Below are 24,757 nucleotides of genomic sequence, written 5' to 3'. Positions count from 1 at the left end.
TCTGGGCTGTCAAGAGGCAGGGCCTGTTAAAGCCCATTGCGGCACTTCTTGTGTGATTTTGGGCTATACAAAAATAAATTGTATTGTATTGTATTGTAAATATACCCAGAGTAGAATTACTATTGAGCTAGTTTCGTGTTTTAAGTACCGTCCCTTTTAAAATATTTCTGACAAATGTTAAAGGCAACTTATTTGCTTAGGTATGCATTTTAATCTTGAATTCGTGAAGATGGATATAGCAATGGATCTATCTATCTATCTATTCAGCGGTTTAAATGTTAGCATCTTAGGGGCTGTATTTAAAAAATTATCTTAAATATATATGAACTTTACAAACATTATATCAAACACTTCTGGAAAAAAATCTTTAAAAAAAACAGCACGACATTAAATTAAAATGACCCTTGCGAATGCAACTACCGATTCACCTTAAGGCACAGAGTCCTCCCGCAACTGTATTCGCTTACCCGTCCGCCTCTTTTCCCTGAGCCTGGCCCTTTCCTGTCAGCACTCCCTCTTTGGTTGCGTGCCAGTCAGCCAGTCAGAGTCCACGCTACGCGAAGAAGATGTATGGCGCTGCAACGGTGTTCACCGCTGGCTTTGCGGCGTACTTAAGGCTTGCTCGGCCGTTTCCTACCCGCCCGCATGGCGGAAACTGCAAGAGGTTACTAAGCCTGACGCAGCCAGGTACCGCAAATGCTTAATCGGACCCTGCCGCTGGATGTGCTGACCGCGGTTCCGACAGCTAGTGACAGTGCTCCGGGCTAGGGAAGACTTAACTGAGTAGGGGGCCTTCTCGGTTGCGTGCTTGTGCCGCCTCCATGCATTAATGCAATTTTCATAGTAATCTCGTGCAACTGGAGCGCCGTATTTTTATTTATATTCTCAAATAATGTATTCTCTTAGGAATAATGTTAAAATGAAGCCACCGGTAGGTGGCGAAAGTGGAGTTTTAAAGCAACTGTCATTTGGTGCCGTGAACTCTGTTTAACTTACTGTTGATTTTATATAGTTGAGTCGCATTTCCCATTTTTTTTAACAATTCCTCAACTTTTGTTTAGAAAATTATAAATATGAGACTATTAGAATACTTTTGAAAGCTGTCTTGTTCAACCAATGAGACCGTTTGCCACGAAAGTTCTATATGAATTAATGTTTGATTGAATCAAGCAATTAGTAAAATTAATGGATGATTCACCCGCTGTTAGTAGGTGGCAGGCCGTCAGTATACAGTTTGAAAGTCAGAAATGTTGTAAACATGGCCAAAGTAGTCTTTTACTGACAACTGAAAACAGACTGAATAGTATTTAATCTTCCAGGTAGGGTATATCCAAATCAAACAACTACTGTGACTTACGTATTTTTTTAAGTTGACTCAATAAGCCAAGAAGTATGTTAAATCTGAGAGGGTTTGAATCCCACTTTTTTTCCCCATTGTCTATAGCCATGATTCTTAAGTTCAGTCCTGGGGCTCTCGTTTTTGTTATAGTTAGTTTCACAATCGGTAAATCGTTTTACCTTTAATTGATTTCCTTGTTTAATTTGTTTTCCTTTTTATTTCTTCTCTTATTTTGCAGTCAGAAATGCACATTACTGTTAAAAATACCTTTACTATCTGTGTTGTCTGACTTCGTCTGTGAAATTTCCTAAGACAATGGGCCTCAGTTAAGTGTTGTTAATCAGATGTATCAGAAGTACTTTGTAACAAACTGAGTACTTTTCTGTATACGTTTTTTTAACCAGGTGTTAATATTATTAGTTCGAAGGAACTCCTTATGTTTGAGTATTCCACATAAAATTGCCCATGCGTAAAACATTCATGCCGTCGATCAGTTCTTCTTCTTTCCTAGTGTCTGACCTTGGCTTTTGTTGATGGTTGTTGTTGGAAAACACAATTGAACTCAAACAGGTAATTAGCAGAGATAACCGGGATTTTGCGTATAAATATGATAGCATCCTGTAGCACATCCTGTAAAAACAGTAACTTAAATCAAATTGGAATGCAACATCTTGATTGGTAATCTTGCTGTGCTACAAAGTTTTGGAGGCTTTAGTTCAAAAGCAATATGCACTGAATTGTTGTTTACTTTAAATAATTACATACAGCATCAACTTTTACAGGCTGCACATTTACAAGGACTGAATGTTTTAAGTATTGTGCAGAAAAAAAACAGGTGAAAAGAAAAAGAAATAATTTTGTGAATTATGTACAATTTTTCAGTGCTTCAAGTGGAACAAAATGACTGGAGGTAGTCTCTTTAGTCGGCATCTTGCGCCTTGCCTTTTGTTATTACTTTTACATGATACTGTATATTAGTCAAGCAGGGTTGGCGGTGTGTGGAAGGTCAGAGCGTCGTGATACACAAACATTCTGTTGAAAAGCAGTGGAGAAAGAGCAGAAGGTACTAACTGGTACGCCAAGAAACATTGCTGGTACTGTAAGTAGAAACTGAAAGATGCATTGGTAGTGACCAACTAATAAATTCTACAATCTCCAATTCCTTCATGTTCTGTTTGTGGAGGACACTTTTACTGAGATGCACAAGCATTTAAACTTACCAAGGCATACCATCTCTCTTGGCTTGTGTTGTACCCAGGCACTGTGCTCTAGTGGCACTTCTTTTTTTTCTGCTTTGCAAAATGGCACACGTAGCGGCACATCACCGTCTGACCTCCAAGGGGACAGCCTAGGTCTCTGCAATATTGCATGTATTTCACCACCAAGGGCCCTCGTCACATAACAAATTAAGGAACATTTTTAATTATTCCTATGTCTTTAGATGATTAACTCTGTGATTTTGTTTTTAATTCTCCTTATTTGTAGAGTTTTTTCTTGTGTACAAATACTGACAATTAGTGACAAACATAACAGATGCCAGAATGAATTGCATGGATTGCTAAAGGACAGATAATTTAGTGTTACCTACTTGTGGGCTTCTTAGTAAATAATGGCATAAATAACCAGATAATTAAAAAGAAAAAAAATGCTAAAAAGAAAAAAAAGTACTCTATATAAATTCCTGCTTCATTTAGTCAAAATATATCATATCTAATTTGTAATTTATTTGTTAATACAAAACAACACAAACACAGCTTGCTTAGTTAACATAGGAATCTAATTAAAAGAAGAAATTGGTTGGGATGAAAACTTGTAGCCACAGGGGTCCTCCAGGACTAAATTTGAGAGACACTGGCATAGAGCAGGGATCTTCACTCATGGTCCTGGAAGGTCCATGTGGTTACAGGTTTTTAGTCCAACCAGTTTTCTAATTAGAACACCATCCTTGCTGATAGTGAAACTTGGTATTGAACTATGTTAACATGTTAGTGCTTTCATTCACCCAAGACCAACTTTAATTACATCACAAAGTTTTCTTTTCCGAGAGCATTATCTCTGTGTTTTGTGGACTGGAACAGATTTGCACTTCATGATCCTACCCTTTTCTCTCTCTTTTATTTCCAAACCTTCTAGTAACACAGACACCTCATGATGCACATCCAGCATTTTAAATCATATCAAGTTAAATGGCAAGCTGGTAGTTTCTTTGTTATTTGTATTTAGCTATTAACTGTGGCTGGTTAAGAAAACAGGAAACAATTATAAACCTAAATGCAGCTGCTTAAAATTAAAATATTTAATTAAAGGTTGTGAATTGTAAAAAGATAGTTAAGTAAAATAAAGCCACAAAACATACTGCTATAATAGCAAATAAATGAAGTCTAATTAAGAAATTAGTTCAAGCGAAAACCTACAGCCACTGCAGTCCTCCAGGGCCATGAGTGAGTATCCCTGCCCTACAATGTGATGTAAATTTGCCTTGGAAGAGTAAAAGCACTAAGAAACCACAAAATTAAATACCGTGCTTTACTATATGCTAGGCCTGGTTTCTAATTAAGAAAACTGGTTGGAACGAAAACCTGCAGCCACTGTAGCCATCCAGGACTGTGAGAGTAGGTCCCTAGTCTAGAGCTACCAGACTTGATCTCTTTTAATGTAAACCACTGGGGATGCAGGATTTTATTGGACACAGGCTAACTGATGTCCGTTTTTAGTTCAAACATATTCTGTCTACCACAGTTAATGTTAGATTTTATTATAGGTACAGTGAAATAAATTTATGGTGATGGGTGGACAAAGTCCCACGAAGCTTCTGAAGCTTCTACCAGATTGTCCCAGAAAAAAAGATCCAAAGCTTTGAAACTTTGAAAATCATGACATCTGGTTGGTTACAGATATCATAGCAGCCATGAGCTTGACGCAGCCTGAGTTGATCACATAATTACAATGTGACATATGCACTAAAATGCTAAAAGCTCAAGAACACCCATTGTGTTCATTTTGACCTCATGCTGTCAAAGATTTAATTCGTTGCCATTGTAAATATTGTAACACAGACCAGTGCTCTCCTGTACTGTGTACTAACAGACTCTTGCTCCTTACATCGCTCTTTTTGGCAGCTCACTATCCTTAAAAGGACCACTTGGCATTGCTGCAATAGTTGGAATTAATTTGAGACCTTTGTAGGTTCACCTGAAGCTGTCACCACAGCTGATCATTTGTATGATGGAATGCCAACTACTGTAATACTGCTGGTAGCTCATCACAAGGCTGATGTAACTCCTCAAACATTCATCAAAGCCACCACTGATTCATAAGTATGCAACCCCATTTTTATTTCAGGGGGAGTTTTGCTGTAAGGCAGTGTGAATACATAATATTTTTCCATCGTGTTTTGGGAATAATTGGTTTTGGGGCAAAAAAGATAATAAGAGAGTTTAGGGAACTGAGCACACATAAGAAAGTAAAGATAATGTGTCTATAATAGACTAGAGTACTAATGACATATTGTAAGTTCAGTACAGAAGAACAGTATAGCATGGTATTTGCTGTCAGATAACAGATTTCACATTTTTGGACTCCAAATTTAATTCAGTATCTTCTCTGTATAAGATATGAATGGTAGTTTCACATCTCATTTTATAGCATGTGGGACAGCACAAAGATTTGAAACAGACTGCTCCTGGTACTTCAGTGATGTTTAAATCTTCAGATGTTGTCAGTCGCATGGTTTTAAAGCTTTGATACAAGTTTCGATATTGCTTTGAAACAGGGTGCTTCATTAAACTGATACAAGCTTTGAAGCCTCAGTGTCAAACGTCTCATCTTTATAAAATTATGTTCGCATTTTAGTTATGGGGTGGGAAGCGCTTGGTAGTGGGATTGCAGTGCACTTCCCATTTTACAAAAATGTGCAGATTAGCTTGACTGCTGACTCTAATTTAGCCAGGTGTCTATGCGGTTGAGTGTGATTTGCTATAGACTACTGTACATTCAGGAAGAGCTCTTGGTTACCATAACCTGGAGTTGTATAGGGTGGTCCAGATCTAACTATGCAACGTTTAATGCAATGCAATGCAATAATTGCATAGTTAGATCTGGACCACCCTGTATTAAAGTTCTAAGTTACAGATGTGTATTGGAAGTTGATGGGTAGAACAACAGTTGTCTCTTTGATATATATAACATTACACATTTTTATTAAAATGATCCTCAGATGTGATAAATGTGTGCAGAAGTGGCACTTAGTGGAACAGTTTGACAATATTTTTAGAGAAAAAAACAAACTATTTATGAAATGATTTTGTAAATACCAATAAAATACACAACTTTGAAAAAATTCATACAAGTTAATCGCTGTTTGATGTGGGATTTTAAAAGCAAAAAAAAAAAAGATTTAATCACAACAATTGATTAAGGAAGATAGAGGTTGCAGTAAAAACATGCAGCTGCATGCCCGACTACCATTAAGCTGATCAGTTGTTTGCTTGGCCTTAAAAACAAAAGTGAATTAATCTTAGGAAGATTCCTTTGACTAGTAGTTTTTATTTTTGGTTACAACTTGTGATACTAAGCCCATTTGACTTAGATCACAAAGTTTTAATGCAAACATTTAAATATACACACATTAGAAACTATTTGCTATGAAAGTGAAATTCAGCCAGTTGTGTTCCTTATGTCGTATGATGAAAGTTTATTGTCACTGTGGGATACATAGCTTATGATGTGAATCAATTAGATGAGTCCTTTACCAGCTTCTTTAATCTTGGAATGTTTAATGATTAAAGATACCATTTGATACATGATTAATTACCCTGGATTATATTTAAAAAGAATATATAAAACAGAAAGATTTCTGGCTTGTTACTTATGCAGGTAAGATAGGCTTTGCTTCACTCTGTCTCTGAAATGGGGTTACATTGATTGGCAAATTGGTGGATGGATGAATCAAGGGTGAGAGTTAAGTATGCACACTTGTATATGAACAGACAGTCACTGGAACTGTGGTTCACATAAAGACCTCCAACTAGCACAAAGAATTGTTTATCCATTTTCTGAATCTGGTTAATTAAGTTCTGGGTTCTAGGAAGACAACCCAACATGGTAGCACTGGGTACAAGGTAGTTGCCAATTTTGAATGGGCCTATAGACTATTTGCTCATTTGCATACATACCTGCACTCACAGGTACAATTTACAGTCTTTAGGATGTAGGGATATTCAGAGATAACCCAAGTAGATATGTAAAGAAGAATAGAGTTTTTCATCAAACAGCTCTTGAGAGCAGTTCACCACAATACAATTGGTTACACATTGAGTCAAAACATATTTTCAAACAACTTATATTTTTCTCCATTGCTGCCTGTATTGGTTAGCAGTGTAAACAGTAAACCTGCAATACAAGACAATCATCCAGCCACCCACCCAAGTTGTTGTTGTAGGGGCAGACTGTAAGGCTGGAATCAAAAGTGAACTGAGAGCCAGCCACATCAAAACATTGATCTACTATATATATTACCAAAGTCTGCTCTGATTAAAATACAGTTGTACCACATCCACACTTCTGAATTGATTGCATGATTTGATATATGACTTTTTGGAACAGTGTAATGTCTTGTCTTCAATATACATAAAACAATTTTGGGATAATGTAAGTTCCAAGTCTATTTTTTGTGAACTGAGAATGGATAAATATCAACTTTTATAATTAATGAATTTTATTACAAAACATACAGAATGCAAAATTTAGTGTACGCAGCAGGGTAAGAAATTGTATAAATTTGATTTGACTGTAGGTTCAAGTTTATGTTGAATATCTAGAAATGCAAATGCAATTTATGGATGAATTTGACACTTTTCACATATTGTAAATTAAAGCCATTACAGTACAGTTTTTATGAATTCCCTAGAGTATGAGTGGTAGTATCATACTGTATTTCTCTTCTGAAATGGAAGAAACAAAGATGGTTTCTTTTTTTTGATTGTTCTGTCAATATCTTTGGACCTGATCCACAGTAATTACCATATATACTCACTTATACGCCTGTTCAAAAATGCGATACTTAATTTTTTTTTTTACATCTTCTTGCCTCCTCCAATCTCGCATCAGTTTCTCAGACGCATTGAATTTTGTTGCAGCAGCGCAGTTACCAATTTCTTTCGCTACTTCAACGACATTTAATTTAAAACCAGCTTCATATTTTCTTCTGATTGAACGCTCCATCGCAGATAAGGGATGCTCTTACGATAAAGGTGTATGAGGTATGTGTGATACAAAAAACAGAAATCAGTGTAAACGTTGCTTCGGAATAGTTCGGGTATTACCGTGTGGCCACGTAGGCACAATAGAGAGAGAGAGAGAGAGAGGTTAGGAGCACACACTGATACAACGCATTGCCGCACCCACATAGAAAAAAAGCCAGTGTGCTCTGTGGTTACTCTCTCAGTTGGGGGTTAGCATATCATAATCTCTTGGACCAATAGTGTGAGTTTTCCGCTTTCAATTTAAATGACCAACATTATAAAATACCAGAAATTATACAGTAAGATCAAGTCCCGACTTATCCACGGGAGAACTTATCCGCTCGTATATATGGTAATTTAAAATGTAAATTGTAATCTATGTAATTTGCTGCTCACTGATGGACTGGTGTCCCATCTGGGTCATATTCCTGTCTTGTAGGTTTTCTTTTGAGTTAGAAGGCAACTTTTAGCTTTTTCTTGATTTAGATGGCAGAAGTGTTTTGCTAGAATTATGTTAAAGAACATTTGGTTGGATAATTTCTGGATGTGGATATCAGACTGTCACACTGGTTAGTGGTGTTTCTTCACAACTCCAGGGGCTTGGGTTCAGATCCTAGCCTTGGCACTACCTATGTGGAGTGTTTGTGCTTTCTTGTGTCTGTATGGAATTTACAGCAGGCACTTTGGTTTCCTACATCATCCCAACGATATGTACTTATTTTAATTACAATACAAACTCAATGTTACTTAAATGAAGAAACTGTTTCATCAGCTCATATTTATTTCATATATTGATCAATAAACAATATAACTGTACAAAGTAAAAAATGTTTAATTGTAACAATGATTAAAATACAAGATATTTCAGAATTGGTTAAATTCTTATACAGTACTCTGGAAAAGTCTTAGACCATCCAAGAAAATTATGCTTAAAGCGAAGTAAATGTTTGTTTGCAGAAAACTCTATAAAACATGGGAACAAATATAAATAAACATCAATACAGTAAAATAACAAAGAATGTTTTATGCTTATAAAACAGTTTTATTTTTTTGTGTTGATCTCCTATAGAATGTAAAACTGAAACAATTCATTTTGATACAGTACTGCATAATTTTTTAAGTAGTTCTGAGGTAATTACTTAAGGTTCTTGAAGGATGCCATAACTCTTCTCTTGGATTTGGCTGCTATTTTTCTTATCCCTGTCCGAGTGATCCTACATGACGTCAATAATGTTGAAGTTGGTTTGTCTAGGGTGGCCAGTCTAATACTGCTAGTGTTCAATCTTAAGACTCCTACTCCAAAGAGGTCTCAGTTGCATTTGCAGAGTGTCTGGCATCTTTATCATCCTGAAAGGTGATTTTTTTTCCAATAATCTGTTTTCTGAAAGGTACAGTATGACAAAGCAAAATTTGTTTATATTTTGCAGTAGTCAATTTAACCATATCCCCTGCATGTTTAGTAGAAATACACTCCCAGAAAATGAAAAGGTAGCCACAATGTTTTACAGAAGGCTGTAAATAAACCTTAGTGTAATCCTTGAGAACTCTTATTCTGGCATTACTGGCATCTTTATGAACCAAAAAAATTCAACTTTGGGTCATCACTCCATAAAGCTTTCTACCTCCTTTTGTTGCTGCATGTTTTATGAGCTTTGACATACTGGAATCTCTTCTGATTGTTAAACTTTCTACAAGAATGACTTCTTAGCTTCAACATACCCACAATTTTATTCCTTATATTACTTTTCTGCATTGTTAGAGCATTTATTTTAGTGCCACGATGCTGACCAAGCACATCACTGTATTTCCTCCTGCTCCTTAAGAAACAGCATCTGAGTACTGCTTATCAGATGTATACAGCTTTTTGTGTCTTTTACTACCTTTCCTGTTTTCAACCTGTCCATTTTATAACAGCTTAAACACCTCGTCTTGAAAATCTAGTTTAATATGCTCTTGCTTGGGGACTGTAGTCTTGTTGATGCAAAACTATGATTTTATGACTGTCAGTTTGTGGTAGTAAGTTGTCCATCCATCCATGCATTGTCATACCTGTTTAGTTCATTTTAATGTTTCTGGGGTTAGAGCACATCCCAGTAGCACTACTGGCAACAAGGGAAGAACCATTTTATTGCAATGCAATTTTAGAATTGTAAATAATATTAAGGGGCGGCACGGTGGCGCAGTGGGTAGCGCTGCTGCCTCGCAGTTGAGAGACCTGGGGACCCGGGTTCGCTTCCCGGGCCCTCCCTGCGTGGAGTTTGCATGTTCTCCCCATGTCTGCGTGGGTTTCCTCCGGGCACTCCGGTTTCCTCCCACAGTCCAAAGGCATGCAGGTTAGGTGGATTGGCAATTCTAAATTGGCCCTAGTGTGTGCTTGGTGTGTGGGTGTGTTTGTGTGTGTCCTGCGGTGGGTTGGCACCCTGCCCGGGATTGGTTCCCTGCCTTGTGCCCTGTGTTGGCTGGGATTGGCTCCAGCAGACCCCTGTGACCCTGTGTTCGGATTCAGCGGGTTGGAAAATGGATGGAAATAATATTAAACACAAAGAGTGGAATAATTTTGAAATCATGATTTGAAATTTTTTAAGAGCCGAAAAAAATGTATTGAACATACTTTGTTTTACAATGGACAGACTGAATTTGATATATGCTTTGGTACTTTATACAGTGGTGAACAGTCTGCTTTCTGGTGCTTTAGTACTGATTCCAGATTGGTACATAGATAGATACTGAGTAACTTTATTAAAGGTAGATCAGAGTTTGGATTGTTCGAAAAGAGGTTTTATTGTATTCATTTGAAGGTACCTGCAATGAATTCAGAGAAGAATCTATTATTGGTCATCAGCCTGGGAAGAGATACAAAGCCATTTGCAAACAATTTGATGTCAGCTATTTTACAGTGAGAAGTATTATTTGTAAATAATCACTTGTCTTTCCATAATGAGTGTCCTTGCAAATTCAACCAAAGACAAGATCATATAATGCTAACAAAGAAAACAAAACCTGAATCTAGGGATCTGCATTTCTTTTTCAACAAAATAAATGTTCATGTATTAACCATGATAAAAATATTCATGAAGTATGACATTCATAGAAAATTACCTAGTATAAAGCCATTTCTCTTCATAAAAAATGTGTGATTGTTGGTTAACCCCAGTATGTAAAACATTTGAAGTGAAAGAGTATGTGCAAACTTTTCACACAACTGTACAGTATAATTATGTAGAGAACCATAAAATGGTGGATTTTTCCAAATATAATTTACACATTGTAGTAAATAATGCATATGTGCAGAGGCAGACTTGATATGCTTTATTTAATATTCGTGTAATTTTACAAAGAATATTAATCTTGTTTTTTTCTCTTTTTCCTCAAGGTCATGCTACTGTAAAACCATTGGAAGGTATAAAAATACTGGATCTTACAAGGTATGCTGAATTTTTTATTTATTTTTTTCCAGACTAGTAAGAACTAATAGAATAACTTAGAAAATATGCATCCATATTTATTTATCAATTGATTATCTGCAGAATTTTGTTATTTAACAGATGATTTTATTAAAAAGAATGAACACATTCCAAAGTAGAACTTTTTACATGTTTAAGAGAGGCATTCAGTAATGGAGATTTCATTTGTCATCCATGTGTTTTACAGCACTATGTCATTACACTATATGGTTTATACCTTTTCAGTGTATAGGAATAATATTTACAAATTTTAATGAACAAAATAATAATACTGGAATTTTCAATTACGCTCTATGCTGCATATTCTGTACTTTACAATTTTGGGGTCTTAAGGTGAATGTGTGTGGTGCAAATAATTAAAACAATTAATTCAGCTAACAGAGTAAATGTCCAAATTTAGTAGATAAAGTGCAGTTTAACAAGTATAATATTTTATCGCTTTATCCATCTATCCATCCATTTTTTGAACCCTCATATGTTCATTAGACCACTGCTGGGAAAAAAAAGAGTATGTCCCAGCAGTACTGAGTGCAAGGTAGGAGTCAACTATGAACCAAATCTAAGACCAGCAAGGGGCACAGTTACCTCAAGCCAATTTAGAATTGAACAGGTTGCAGCACTGATACCAGTGTCTCTGTGCCACTCCTCCGATTTTTATATTATTTATATTTTGACTTTTTATCTGAGTTTTTTTTCATCACTTAGAGACAAATTATCAAAATATATTAGGTTAACACTACAGGTGCAAACCCGCTGCTTTATTAAATTAGGATCTGGGGAGCTGTGGAAACAGTTTGAGTAAATTGAAATCACAGTCATTTCATGAATTTAGCCTAACATAATGCATACTGTACATTTTCTACAGTATAATTATTTACTGTTTTAATCTGGACCCTGCTCCCATCACAGTATGCTGGTCAGTGCTGACTGAAAATTTTCAGCAACATTACTTGTACTTCCTCCTTGTGATGGGCTGAACTACCTTCCAAGGTTAGTTCTTAGTTTGGCCTAAGGTTACCACTTTAAAATTCTTTTTGTTATATTAATGAATCTTTCTAAATTTGGCAGTTTACATTGACATTGCACAGCCTACGCTGATGAGGTACTCTTTTGTCATTTATGGTATAACATGCCTGAAGAAGGGGCCATAGCTATTTAGAAAACTTGAATATTGTAATCTGTTCAGTTAGCCAATAAAAGGTGTAATTTTGCTTCAGTTCTCATTGCATCCATAATGGCTAACGTGTCACATCACCCTACTATGATATTGTTTAAGTGGAAAACATTTGAAGATTTAGTGAACTCTTTGATAGATAAGCAAGTTTTGCTGTTTTTCCTTGCTTTTGTTTGAAGAAGTCAGTCTTTCTCAATCACAGTCAAAATTATTAAAGTGTAGCCAAACTTGTATTTGGTTATTAAGGTTTTTTTCCATTGATGAATTGAACTGATTAAGAGAATTCATACCAAATGTCCACCTACCATTTCATGTTAGCCAATAAATCAACAATTCTAGAGATGATGCCATTATGAAATACTTTTAATATGTAATAATGTTATCTGCGGTGGGTTGGCACCCTGCCCAGGATTGTTTCCTGCCTTGTGCCCTGTGTTGGCTGGGATTGGCTCCAGCAGACCCCCGTGACCCTGTGTTTGGATTCAGCGAGTTGGGAAATGGATGGATGGTTGGATGGATGGATAATGTTATACAGACTCACATTTAGGTCATTTGTTGTAGACTGTCCACAAATGTACTGAAGATTGCTAACCTTACTTGTAGTTGATGTTGCTGCAATAGGCTTTGCTGCCTTTTAAAACTTTATTTGTAAAAACATGCTCAGAACATAAAGCCACAATATGACTTGTAGTACCTCAGCATTGAAGGCATTCAGGCAAAGTTATTAATAAACACATTATTTGATTTAAATAAGAATATTTACACATTACATATGTTTAGGATGAATATATAATGATATGTCAGACATAGTAAAAAAAAATTGTTGTAACATTCATTGAGAATGCTGTGTTCTAAAACACAACCAAAGACAACCTATTCAGCCCAACTTAACTTATCCTTTTCTGCTCACCTTTTCAAAAAATCGTGATGGCTTATTCCTTCCAAAAAATTAGCAAGGACTGTCAAACATTGATGCTCAAATATCAAAGTCAAATCAAAATAATTTAGAATGGGGAACTGAATTTTTTCCCAGAATAATTATCAATCACTCTGATCGTGCTTTCATCAAACTTACTACTTTCACTCCAGGGTGCAACTTTAAACTACTAGGTTATATGAATACTGTTTACTCTTCTGTGTGAAGAAATATCATTTGCTTGAGATTAGGACCCTTAACCTTTCTATAATTTTAAACACTTCTGTCATGTCAGCACATAATCTCTGTTTGTTTAAAATATAAAGTTTCAGTTCCTTCAGTCTTTCCTCAAAGTTTGCTCCACATTAGATTTTGTGACAATGTGATTATTATATTTTAAACTTTTATGGTGACATTTATGGCTTAAACACTTTTCTCCCTTGCATTCAAGTTTTTGATTTTTAATTAATTCTGAGAAATTAATTTTCCCTGCGGTGGGCTGGCGCCCTGCCTGGGGTTTGTTTCCTGCCTTGCGCCCTGCGTTAGCTAGGATTGGCTCCAGCAGACCCCCGTGACCCTGTAGTTAGGATATAGTGGGTTGGATAATGGATGGATGGATGAATGAAATTAATTTTCCTAATTTTAAGTATGCTGCTTAATTAAATGCATGACAGAAACATTATTTCAAAAATTTGCTTTTATTCTTGATGCTTTGAAATTTCCTACTATTTATTTTGTATATTGTGTATTTGATTAATTCATAATGCACTGAATATTTGAGTTGTTAAGTACTCCTGCCTTTGAAAGGTTTTTGACTACTTGATCACTGGCAGCAACATTGTGCAGAAAGAACTGTTGAAGGCAGATGGGCAGCTGCTAACCTGAGGTTAATGCTTAAATGACAACTGTACCAGGAAGAGAAACATTTTTGAATGCTAACAACTGAATATGACAATGATAAAAAAAGATATGTATCAGCTTTTCGTAGTGTGTCAAGGATGAACAGCTGCAGGTGATAAAACTAATTTTTACGGTTTTTGGCTCAAGACAAAAATTATGCTGTTGCAATGAATAAAAGCATGTAACACTGGGGACTTTTAGACAGAGTAAACAGTACCTGGTGTGTTTAATTTTGGTTGCTCCTGATAGATAGATAGATAGATAGATAGATAGATAGATAGATAGATAGATAGATAGATAGATACTTTATTAATCCCAATGGGAAATTCATGAGAGTATCAGTATGGTCAAAACTTATGACTCCATGATATCAAATAGGTGGGCTGATGGTGGAGGTGTCATGATATAGTGTGTTTTTATGGCACATAATGGGTACCTTGAGAAGAGAACATCAATATAATGCTGCTGCCTCACTGTTCAATATGACTTGGCTTGAATTCCAGCCTGGTTACTATCAGTATAGAATCTGCATGAATAGCATTCACTGGACTGACACCCTGTTCAGGGTTGATTTTAGCCTTGTGCTCAATTTTGCTTGTATAGGCTATGTTTGCCTTTAACCATAAGAATGATTTAAACAGATTTCAGCAAATGAATGAATGAATGAATGAATGAATGAATGCATGTGGTATCAAAGGTTGTATAAATTGGAAAGTCTAGGAAAACTATATGGTGAAGATTGACACAGAAGAAACACTGCTATGCTTGAATTGCTTTTCAGAGGTGACAAATCTGTGATAAAAAGATTTGCAAATGACCCATGGGCTCGAAAGAGGAGTTTAATGTGGAGTACTCAACAGTGCTTTTTATGAGAATTATAAAAATCAAACACCATGTGTGTGAGAGTAAAAACACAATAATTTTGGTAAAAACACAATAGTTTTATTTACAAATATCTTTCATAGGCTTGTTTGATTTAACAGTCCTCAAAAATTAGCACACTTCTTTCACTTGCTCTTCTCACTCGGGAGCCTCGCTTAACTCCACTCCCTTTGCTGACTCTCCATGTGAGAGTATTGGTGGCTCTTTTTATGCCAGATGAAGGAGCACTTCCGGTGTCAGGACACCACAAGCAGATGACGCTCCTGGGTAAGGCAGGAGCTCTGAAAAATAGTAACAGCTCCTTCCTGCAGCTGTTCCAGGTGACCCCCGTGAGATCTAGCAGTGCAGTCCCATTGGACTGCAATTCCCAGCGTGCCTAGTGACCATAGAAATAGTCACACTGACCCAGGAATGCTGCAGCCCAGCATGTTGGGGGAGCATGCACACTTGAGGGATTGTCTCCCCCTGTCCATCCACTATCCCGGCCTCTGCATCAGTAATATCAGTAAAAGTATGAATTGTATTTAGTAATGAAGTGTGCACAAATAATCTGAACCATAGTAAATGATTGAAAATTGACGTGGTTACAGATGAATAAAACTTCATTCAATTCATACAACAGAATTTGATATGAATAAAAATAGGATATTGTAACTGGAGAAGTTTATATATAAATGAGAGCATTATAATCTCAACATTTCCTAGGCCTGTATTCCTGTCTAAACGAATACTGTGTCTATTAAAACAAACTAAGTGAAATGACACCCTTCGAAAAAGAAAAAAAAAATAGTGCTGTTAATAAGTGGATTTTGAATTAGAAAAAATGACTTGGTTTATATCTTACATTTTTCCTGTATGAAAGTTTTACAGATAAATTGTTCTTATTGTATAATTTTTCTAGAAAATTATTTTAATATAGCCCATAAATATTCTTTTTTTTTGTTTGTTTCTTTTGCTTAACCCTAAAGGGTGTTGGCTGGACCTTTTGCAAGTATGATTTTGGGGGATCTGGGTGCAGAAGTAATTAAAGTTGAAAGACCAGGTGAGTCATATATAATAAATAGTGTCATTTAATAATAGTCAAACATGTTAAATATGTTTTGGGATTTTAATCCTCTTACAAATTGAAGTATTTTGAAATTTTTTTAAGATCCATGCACTCGTTGACTTTGTCAACATACCAATCTACAGTATCAATCCTTTTCAGCATCCAGTGTTACATAATAATAATAATAATTCTTTACATTTATATAACAATTTTCTTACTACTCAAAGTGCTCTCCACACAGGGAGGACCCTGCACATGAACCCAAGATCTCCTTACTATGAGGCAGCAGTGCTAGCACTGCGCCACCTGATCCTTATTTTCCTTAAATTATCTAGATATGTAATATGTATATGCATGCACTGTATATAGTGCTGTGACAATAATATACATTAAATAACTAAATTGTAACAAACTTTATATTAAAGTTCTGTTTGTTTTTTTACTTGTTCTCAAAGTTGTGAACTCTTATTTTTAAGTATGTAATCATAACCTTTTGTAGCACTATTCATGGGAATGGTAATTTGTCTCCACTAGAGGGCAGTACATAGCTGTGATCTTAAAATTTGTTACTACTTGTTTAACACCATAAATGGGGAAAAGCTGCAACAGAGCAGTTTTAACAGTCATGTTGTTTTTTTAATACTTAGTATGGCATTCTTGTATTTTAATGTGACAATAAAATTAATAAAGATAATACCATAATTTTATGCTCACACCAGCATATAAAATTTTTAAACTCTGCTAGAATCAGGTGATGATACCAGAGCCTGGGGACCTCCATATATTGGGAAAGAAAGTGCATATTTCCTTAGTGTGAACCGGAACAAAAAGGTAAGATTAATTAATGCAAAATAGAAATTGGGATGATATTTTTAAAGAGAGAGTTTTATACCTTTATGAGCAAATCTTGACATAGATTAGCTGCAGCAATGTTGTTGGTTTTTCATTTTCACTGGAACATCACTATGTCCTGAAATGTGTGAAAGAATTTGTTTTTTCAACAAGAGCTGATAAATAATAAGATACTTAGACCAATAACTGGCCCTGCCTTTCTGAGATATACAGTGGTGTGAAAAACTATTTGCCCCCTTCCTGATTTCTTATTCTTTTGCATGTTTGTCACACAAAATGTTTCTGATCATCAAACACATTTAACCATTAGTCAAATATAACACAAGTAAACACAAAATGCAGTTTGTAAATGGTGGTTTTTATTATTTAGGGAGAAAAAAAAAGCCAAACCTACATGGCCCTGTGTGAAAAAGTAATTGCCCCCTGAACCTAATAACTGGTTGGGCCACCCTTAGCAGCAATAACTGCAATCAAGCGTTTGCGATAACTTGCAATGAGTCTTTTACAGCGCTCTGGAGGAATTTTGGCCCACTCATCTTTGCAAAATTGTTGTAATTCAGCTTTATTTGAGGGTTTTCTAGCATGAACCGCCTTTTTAAGGTCATGCCATAGCATCTCAATTGGATTCAGGTCAGGACTTTGACTAGGCCACTCCAAAGTCTTCATTTTGTTTTTCTTCAGCCATTCAGAGGTGGATTTGCTGGTGTGTTTTGGGTCATTGTCCTGTTGCAGCACCCAAGATCGCTTCAGCTTGAGTTGACGAACAGATGGCCGGACATTCTCCTTCAGGATTTTTTGGTAGACAGTAGAATTCATGGTTCCATCTATCACAGCAAGCCTTCCAGGTCCTGAAGCAGCAAAACAACCCCAGACCATCACACTACCACCACCATATTTTACTGTTGGTATGATGTTCTTTTTCTGAAATGCTGTGTTCCTTTTACGCCAGATGTAACGGGACATTTGCCTTCCAAAAAGTTCAACTTTTGTCTCATCAGTCCACAAGGTATTTTCCCAAAAGTCTTGGCAATCATTGAGATGTTTCTTAGCAAAATTGAGACGAGCCCTAATGTTCTTTTTGCTTAACAGTGGTTTGCGTCTTGGAAATCTGCCATGCAGGCCGTTTTTGCCCAGTCTCTTTCTTATGGTGGAGTCGTGAACACTGACCTTAATTGAGGCAAGTGAGGCCTGCAGTTCTTTAGACGTTGTCCTGGGGTCTTTTGTGACCTCTCGGATGAGTCGTTTCTGCGCTCTTGGGGTAATTTTGGTTGGCCGGCCACTCCTGGGAAGGTTCACCACTGTTCCATGTTTTTGCTATTTGTGGATAATGGCTCTCACTGTGGTTCGCTGGAGTCCCAAAGCTTTAGAAATGGCTTTATAACCTTTACCAGACTGATAGATCTCAATTACTTCTGTTCACATTTGTTCCTGAATTTCTTTGGATCTTGGCATGATGTCTAGCTTTTGAGGTGCTTTTGGTCTACTTCTCTGTGTCAGGCAGCTCCTATTTAAGTGATTTCTTGATTGAAACAGGTGTGGCAGTAATCAGGCCTGGGGGTGGCTACGGAAATTGAACTCAGGTGTGATACACCACAGTTAGGTTATTTTTTAACAAGGGGGCAATTACTTTTTCACACAGGGCCATGTAGGTTTGGATTTTTTTTCTCCCTAAATAATAAAAACCATCATTTAAAAACTGCATTTTGTGTTTACTTGTGTTATATTTGACTAATGGTTAAATGTGTTTGATGATCAGAAACATTTTGTGTGACAAACATGCAAAAGAATAAGAAATCAGGAAGGGGGCAAATAGTTTTTCACACCACTGTATATGATGCCACACTAAGCAAGGACTTATGATTTAGTCACATTTTGATTCAAGGAGTGAAGTACATTTTGTGTGAAGTGTTCTGGAATTATATGAACACTAAGCACCCTGGACTGGCCGAGTGACAAAAAGTCTACATTTGTCAGTAAAGTGATTTCTTCTCACAGTGTGGTGGAACTGTTAGTTATATCAACATTCAGTAAATATTAATTTATGCTAGATGTCTTATAATATTCATAGTTTTCTCTGGGAAAGAGCAGACTGTGCAATATACACACAGACATTTAATTTGTTAATACTTTGGAGACTCTGACACTGTTATAGGAAGTCTAACTTGAGAATGCAATGAAGCATATCAAAGATGGTAACAACTGCAGTGTTGCAAGCATGAAAGACATTCAAGAAATTATTTCAAAGCATTATAAAGCAACTGTGCTGCAGCTAAAAAATTGACTAGGGCTTTCCAAAACAGCACTGGTGTTCTTGTTTACCTTGCTTGTGAATGAGCTCAGAAGGGAAAAGCTCTAATTGTATGGTTGCCCAATTTGTTCTGTGAAATTTACACCCTTCATGCCAGTTATTATTTTTGCACTGTTTTTCTGGTCTGGTTCACGAGACTAATCAGTTATAGCACATGACCATATCTGTACTATTCCTTCTAAGTTTCTTATACAGTGGAACCTCTAGATACGAGTTTAATTCGTTCCAGCACTGAGCTTGTATAGCGAATTTCTCGTATCTAGAACAAACTTCCCCATTGAAAATAATGGAAATCCAGTTAATCCGTTCTGCACCCCAAATATATTAACATAAAAATCAATTTTCCTAACAAATAACACTGATAAATTATATATACTGTAGTCTACCTTTAATAAATAACACTGGTAAAAAATATAACTGATTATTAAAAGAATCAAAACAGGTGTCCAAAGTGCAGTAGAGCATTCAATAAATCTTTAAATAAATAATCCTTAAAACAGTTGTGAAGTGGAGGTTTAAAATACACAAGAATAACAATCCTTTAACACGAGGTTAAAACGTCAAAAGGATGCCGTCTTTAAAAAACAGATGACAATCCCCGGTGCTTCTTCTCTGTTAGCGTCTCACCTGCGGGCTCTGCAACAGGCGAGACACTCTTAATGCAGCTGACCTTCTCTACACCGTCCTGCTTCAGCTGTTTGGCTCGCCTGTTCAGCTCACTGTTCAGCTACACGCGAGCCTGCACTCACTCACTCGCCCGCCCGCGCGCTCTCTCTCTCTCTCTCTCTCTCTCTCTCTCTCTCTCTCTCTCTCTCTCTCTCTCTCTCTCTCTCTCTCTCTCTCTCTCTTTCTTTTACTTCTTCTCACCCTTAACCGGCTCGCGCTTCTCTATATATGCGGGGAGGACATGGCAGCTGCAGCCCATCAGCCACAGGAACAATCATGGATGTGGGCAGTTTCCCACCTGTGCACTTAAGTGAGAAACGCAGACACCGCAGATCGCGGCTCGCAACTGCTACCACGCCCCCTTGCTAAGCCGCAAGCTATACCCACAGCCTGGCTCGTGGCTCGTTACGCGAGCCAATGCTCGTATTTAGATCTGAATTTTTCGCTCATACTTTCCTCGTATTTTGAATTTCTCGTATACAGAGGTGATCGTATCTCGAGGTTCCACTGTATCTGGTTTTAATGTTTATCTTTATAACTTATTCCCCACTTTGTTTTATGATTGTAAGATATTTTGGGCAGCACACAGGTTATGTTTGAAATATTCTACAAGCGTTTTATTCCTCTTCATCTTTTAAAATTTTATTGTCTCTTTATATTTACCTGCATGAAACTTTATGAGATAAGTATCTAGATAACATCTTTGTAAATAAGTTAAGGTGTTTACAAAAGCCATCACTACTTGTCGCTCTCTTTTCTTTTCTAAATATATACAGTGATCCCTCGCTATATCGCGCTTCGCCTTTCGCGGCTTCACTCCATCGCGGATTTTATATGTAAGCATATTTAAATATATATCGCGGATTTTTTGCTGGTTCGCGGATTTCTGCGGACAATGGGTCTTTTAATTTCTGGTACATGCTTCCTCAGTTGGTTTGCCCAGTTGATTTCATACAAGGGACGCTATTGGCAGATGACTGAGAAGCTACCCAACTTACTTTTCTCTCTCTCTCTCTCTTGCGCTGACTTTTTCTGATCCTGATGTAGGGGGATTGAGCAGGGGGGATGTTCGCACACCCAGACGATACGGACGCTCGTCTAAAAATGCTGAAAGATTATCTTCACGTTGGCTACCTTCTGTGCAGCTGCTTCGTGAAGCGACATGCAGCACGGTGCTTCGCATACTTAAAAGCACGAAGGGCACGTAATGATTTTTTTATCTGTCTCTCTCTCTCTCTCTCTGCTCCTGACGGAGGGGGTGTGAGCTGCCGCCTTCAACAGCTTTGTGCCGCGGTGCTTCGCATACTGAAAAGCAAACAGCCCTATTGATTTGTTTGCTCCTTTGAAGAGGAAGATATGTTTGCATTCTTTTAATTGTGAGACTGAACTGTCATCTCTGTCTTGTCATGGAGCACAGTTTAAACTTTTGAAAAAGAGACAAGTGTTTGTTTGCAGTGTTTGAATAACGTTCCTGTCTCTCTACAACCTCCTGTGTTTCTGCGCAAATCTGTGACCCAAGCATGACAATATAAAAATAACCATATAAACATTTCTACTTCGCGGATTTTCTTATTTCGCGGGTGGCTCTGGAACGCAACCCCTGCGATGGAGGAGGGATTACTGTATTCCTTTTAAACATGCATGAGTCTCAGTTTGTCTCTGATCTTTGAGGAATGCTTAAGAAAAATCATACATATTAAGTCTACTGCACTATATTACCTCAAAAATATGTTTTCTGTTTAACAGTAGACGTAGTAGTCATGAATTTGATCCTAGTATACCCTGTATTGATCGCTAACAATCTATGTATAATCTTTCCACTGTTTTGTCTTGCAGTGATTGACAGGCCAGCAGTGTAGCAATAGTGTATCTTTCTATTTTTTATACCTTAATGAGAACCACCCTAACCTGCTTTATAAGATAGAAGCCATAGTTCATTTGTTTATATATTATAAAAGGTTACCTGGCTCACAGGCAAAGAACCAGGATAAGAAATTGCTCAAGAGTATCATAGGACAGAGGAAGGTACCAGAAAACAGTAAAGAGATAGGGAGAGAGAGAGAGAGAGAGAGAGATACCTTTGACTACCCCCCCCCCCCCACCCCCAACCCGTATTTATTGTCAGTGTGCCAGGCATGAATCATCCAAGGTCCAAACAGCAGAGCAATTCCACCCAAGACAGCAATCCATCAAAAAATGCATTCAATACAACGTTCTACAAAAGAAGAACATTCAAATGTAAAAATCATAATCAATATTTAAAGCTGCATCTCTACTCAGGAAAAAAAACTGACATTTTAAAGATTATTTGAGGACTGGAATTGCACTGGCACCACTCACTCTTGTAAAATTTAGTAAAGTTCTTCGTGTCTGTTTTGTTTTTCAATGCAGCAATGATACGAGCTGATTACCAAGTGGCTTTGCTCACTGAGTGCAAGGGAAAAAAACTAAAATGTAGCATTTATAAAATAAGCTTGTTAATTACCAATGTTATTTTTGAACAAATAAAGAGCATTTACAATAACATAGAAGTTATATAAATATTAATTATTAAGTAGTAAAACATTTTGATAAAAGAATTTGAAGAAGATATAAGAAGCGTATAAATTATTAAACAGTCAAACATTAACATTTCAGAAGTAAAGATACATTGAGTACTACTGCAGTGGTTTCGGGCAAACTACCTGAGTTTCAGTGCAGTCAAAGAAAGCCATTCATTTCTTGACTGTTGGAGCAGATTAAAAAGTGCACCTCCATCTAGAGGAATTTATGTTTAGAGTGTAGTGGTCATTTGAGACAAAAGTTTACTGTCAATGATGACAATGGATATTAAGGTAATAAGAGAAGGGAGTTAAGAGAGGAAAAGGTAGGTTTTTGATGGTGCCTTAGGGCTGGTAGGTAGGCAAGCAACTTTACAAAAATACAAGGGTTCATGCCTTTTTAGGAAGCAGACAGTTTTTTGCTTTGTTATGACCTTTTTATGTGTCGTGTTCTCCGTTTGAATGTCCTTTTTGGGTATTTTATTGTGAAAATAATTACCCCTTTTTAACATTTTAACTCAATCTGCTTTGTTAAACATAAATGAAAAAAGAGACTTATTTCAAACAGCACTTTTGTTATTTAGTAAACATATATAGTTTTTAAGCCGGCAGTGTAAAATGGCTATTATTGTGACACAGGCCTTGCACTTACCTCCAGTGTGCATTCCATGACTCAGAAATATCAGCTTTATTTAACATATTAAAAGTCCACAGTTAATATATTTATAGAATCACTGCATCATTGTGGGCGGCACGGTGGCGCAGTGGGTAGTGCTGCTGCCTCGCAGTTGGGAGACCTGGGGACCTGGGTTCGCTTCCCGGGTCCTCCCTGCGTGGAGTTTGCATGTTCTCCCCGTGTCTGCGTGGGTTTCCTTCGGGCGCTCCGGTTTCCTCCCACAGTCCGAAGACATGCTGGTTAGGTGGATTGGCGATTCTGAATTGGCCCTAGTGTGTGCTTGGTGTGTGGGTGTGTTTGTGTGTGTCCTGCGATGGGTTGGCACCCTGCCCAGGATTGGTTCCTGCCTTGTGCCCTGTGTTGGCTGGGATTGGCTCCAGCAGACCCCCATGACCCTGTGTTCGGATTCAGCGGGTTGGAAAATGGATGGATGGATACATCATTGTGTATGTGTTAAATGAACAAATAGTATGAAGGCTAATTGCTTGCTGAAAAATAAAACTTTCCAAACATTTTTATTAGAAACCTGACAGTCCAAAACCTTCTGTTTCACTCTCTCCTTCTATTTCTCTGCATTTAATTATTTTTCAGCATTTTTTCTGCATTTATTATAATACAACGTTGTATAATTAGTACAGGATTTCTATGACAGTATTAGGTTTTAATTCTGTACATACAACTGGTATAAAAGTATAACATAATTAAAGTAATGCATTATATTTTAGTTCAGGCTGTTAAATTTTATTATTTTTTATTTAGAAAATGCCTTTATCCAAGACAACTTATGAAACAAAAAATAAAATGATAAAGTTATAGTCAGTACTGATAGAAAAAGTGTATTGCACTGAATAGAGTTACATGGTTATTTCCCTGCCTCAGTGTGTGGGTTTAGAAGTTCTCCACATATTTGTGTTAATTTTCTCTGAGTAATCAGTTTTATTTTCACAGCTGGAAGGTATGCAGGTGAGAATAACCAGGAATGCTAATTCAACTTGGTATGGGAAAGTGAGGGTGTATAGCAGCTTGAGTATATCCTGAGGTAGATTGGTGTTTCTTCTAGGATTGTAGCCAGTGTTAACAGAATAGATACGAAGTACATATTAACTATGCATTTTAAACAGAGTTGTCTGACAGATGAATGAACACAATGACAAGGATAATGATAAGATATTGTGACATACCAAATAGTAATTTAATAACAGTGCATAAGTGAGATTGGTATTATAAATCTGAGAATAGTTTGATGTGAAAAATACAGAATAATGAATGGTAGGCAGTAAGAGATATGTGTGTGTTTAAGTATCTTAAGCAAAGCCTTTCTGTATAAGATGAATTGTAAATCATGTTGCTCTGCAGAGTGCCTTGTGATGGTGCATACTGCTAGTGGAGCTATATAAAATAATGATCCATTGATTGCAAGTCATTCACATGTGGACTGGAGTGAAGGCCAAACATCTCAAGTAGATGGCATAATTTTGATAATTATAATTTTGATAATCAATAAAAACATTTTTATAGGATTCTTTAAAATAAGTTATTTTTAATTGCACGTTTATATACAGGGTATATATATATATATATATATATATATATATATATATATATATATATATATATATATATATATATACACACACATATTAGGGTGCCAGTGAAAATCAAAGTTTTTATTTTGTCATGTCTTAGCCCCCAGTTTTGTTCCTCTAGTTACCATGATAAATTACACAAAGTTTTATGACAATCAAACAAT

General features: G+C 36.7%; 1 protein-coding gene across 4 annotated transcripts in view; it reads left to right on the top strand.

The window, feature by feature from the left end:
- Nucleotides 1–492: 492 nt before the first annotated feature.
- sugct (succinyl-CoA:glutarate-CoA transferase) overlaps nt 493–24,757 on the top strand; it is a 752,804-nt gene continuing 728,539 nt past the window's right edge. For 2 of the 4 annotated variants that reach the window (XM_028803974.2, XM_051928850.1), the window contains exons 1-4: nt 505–687; nt 10,955–11,006; nt 15,886–15,959; nt 16,711–16,796. In XM_028803974.2, the coding sequence (XP_028659807.1) occupies nt 567–687; nt 10,955–11,006; nt 15,886–15,959; nt 16,711–16,796 (333 nt within the window). In that variant the 5' untranslated portion in view covers nt 505–566. Of the gene's footprint in view, nt 688–10,954; nt 11,007–15,885; nt 15,960–16,710; nt 16,797–24,757 lie in introns of all 4 variants that reach the window. The other 2 variants (XM_051928849.1, XM_028803973.2) reach the window with 2 other exon arrangements.

Source organism: Erpetoichthys calabaricus, chromosome 6 (genome assembly GCF_900747795.2).
Source record: "Erpetoichthys calabaricus chromosome 6, fErpCal1.3, whole genome shotgun sequence".
Lineage (NCBI taxonomy): Eukaryota > Metazoa > Chordata > Cladistia > Polypteriformes > Polypteridae > Erpetoichthys > Erpetoichthys calabaricus.
This window is presented reverse-complemented; position numbering and strand designations above follow the sequence as displayed.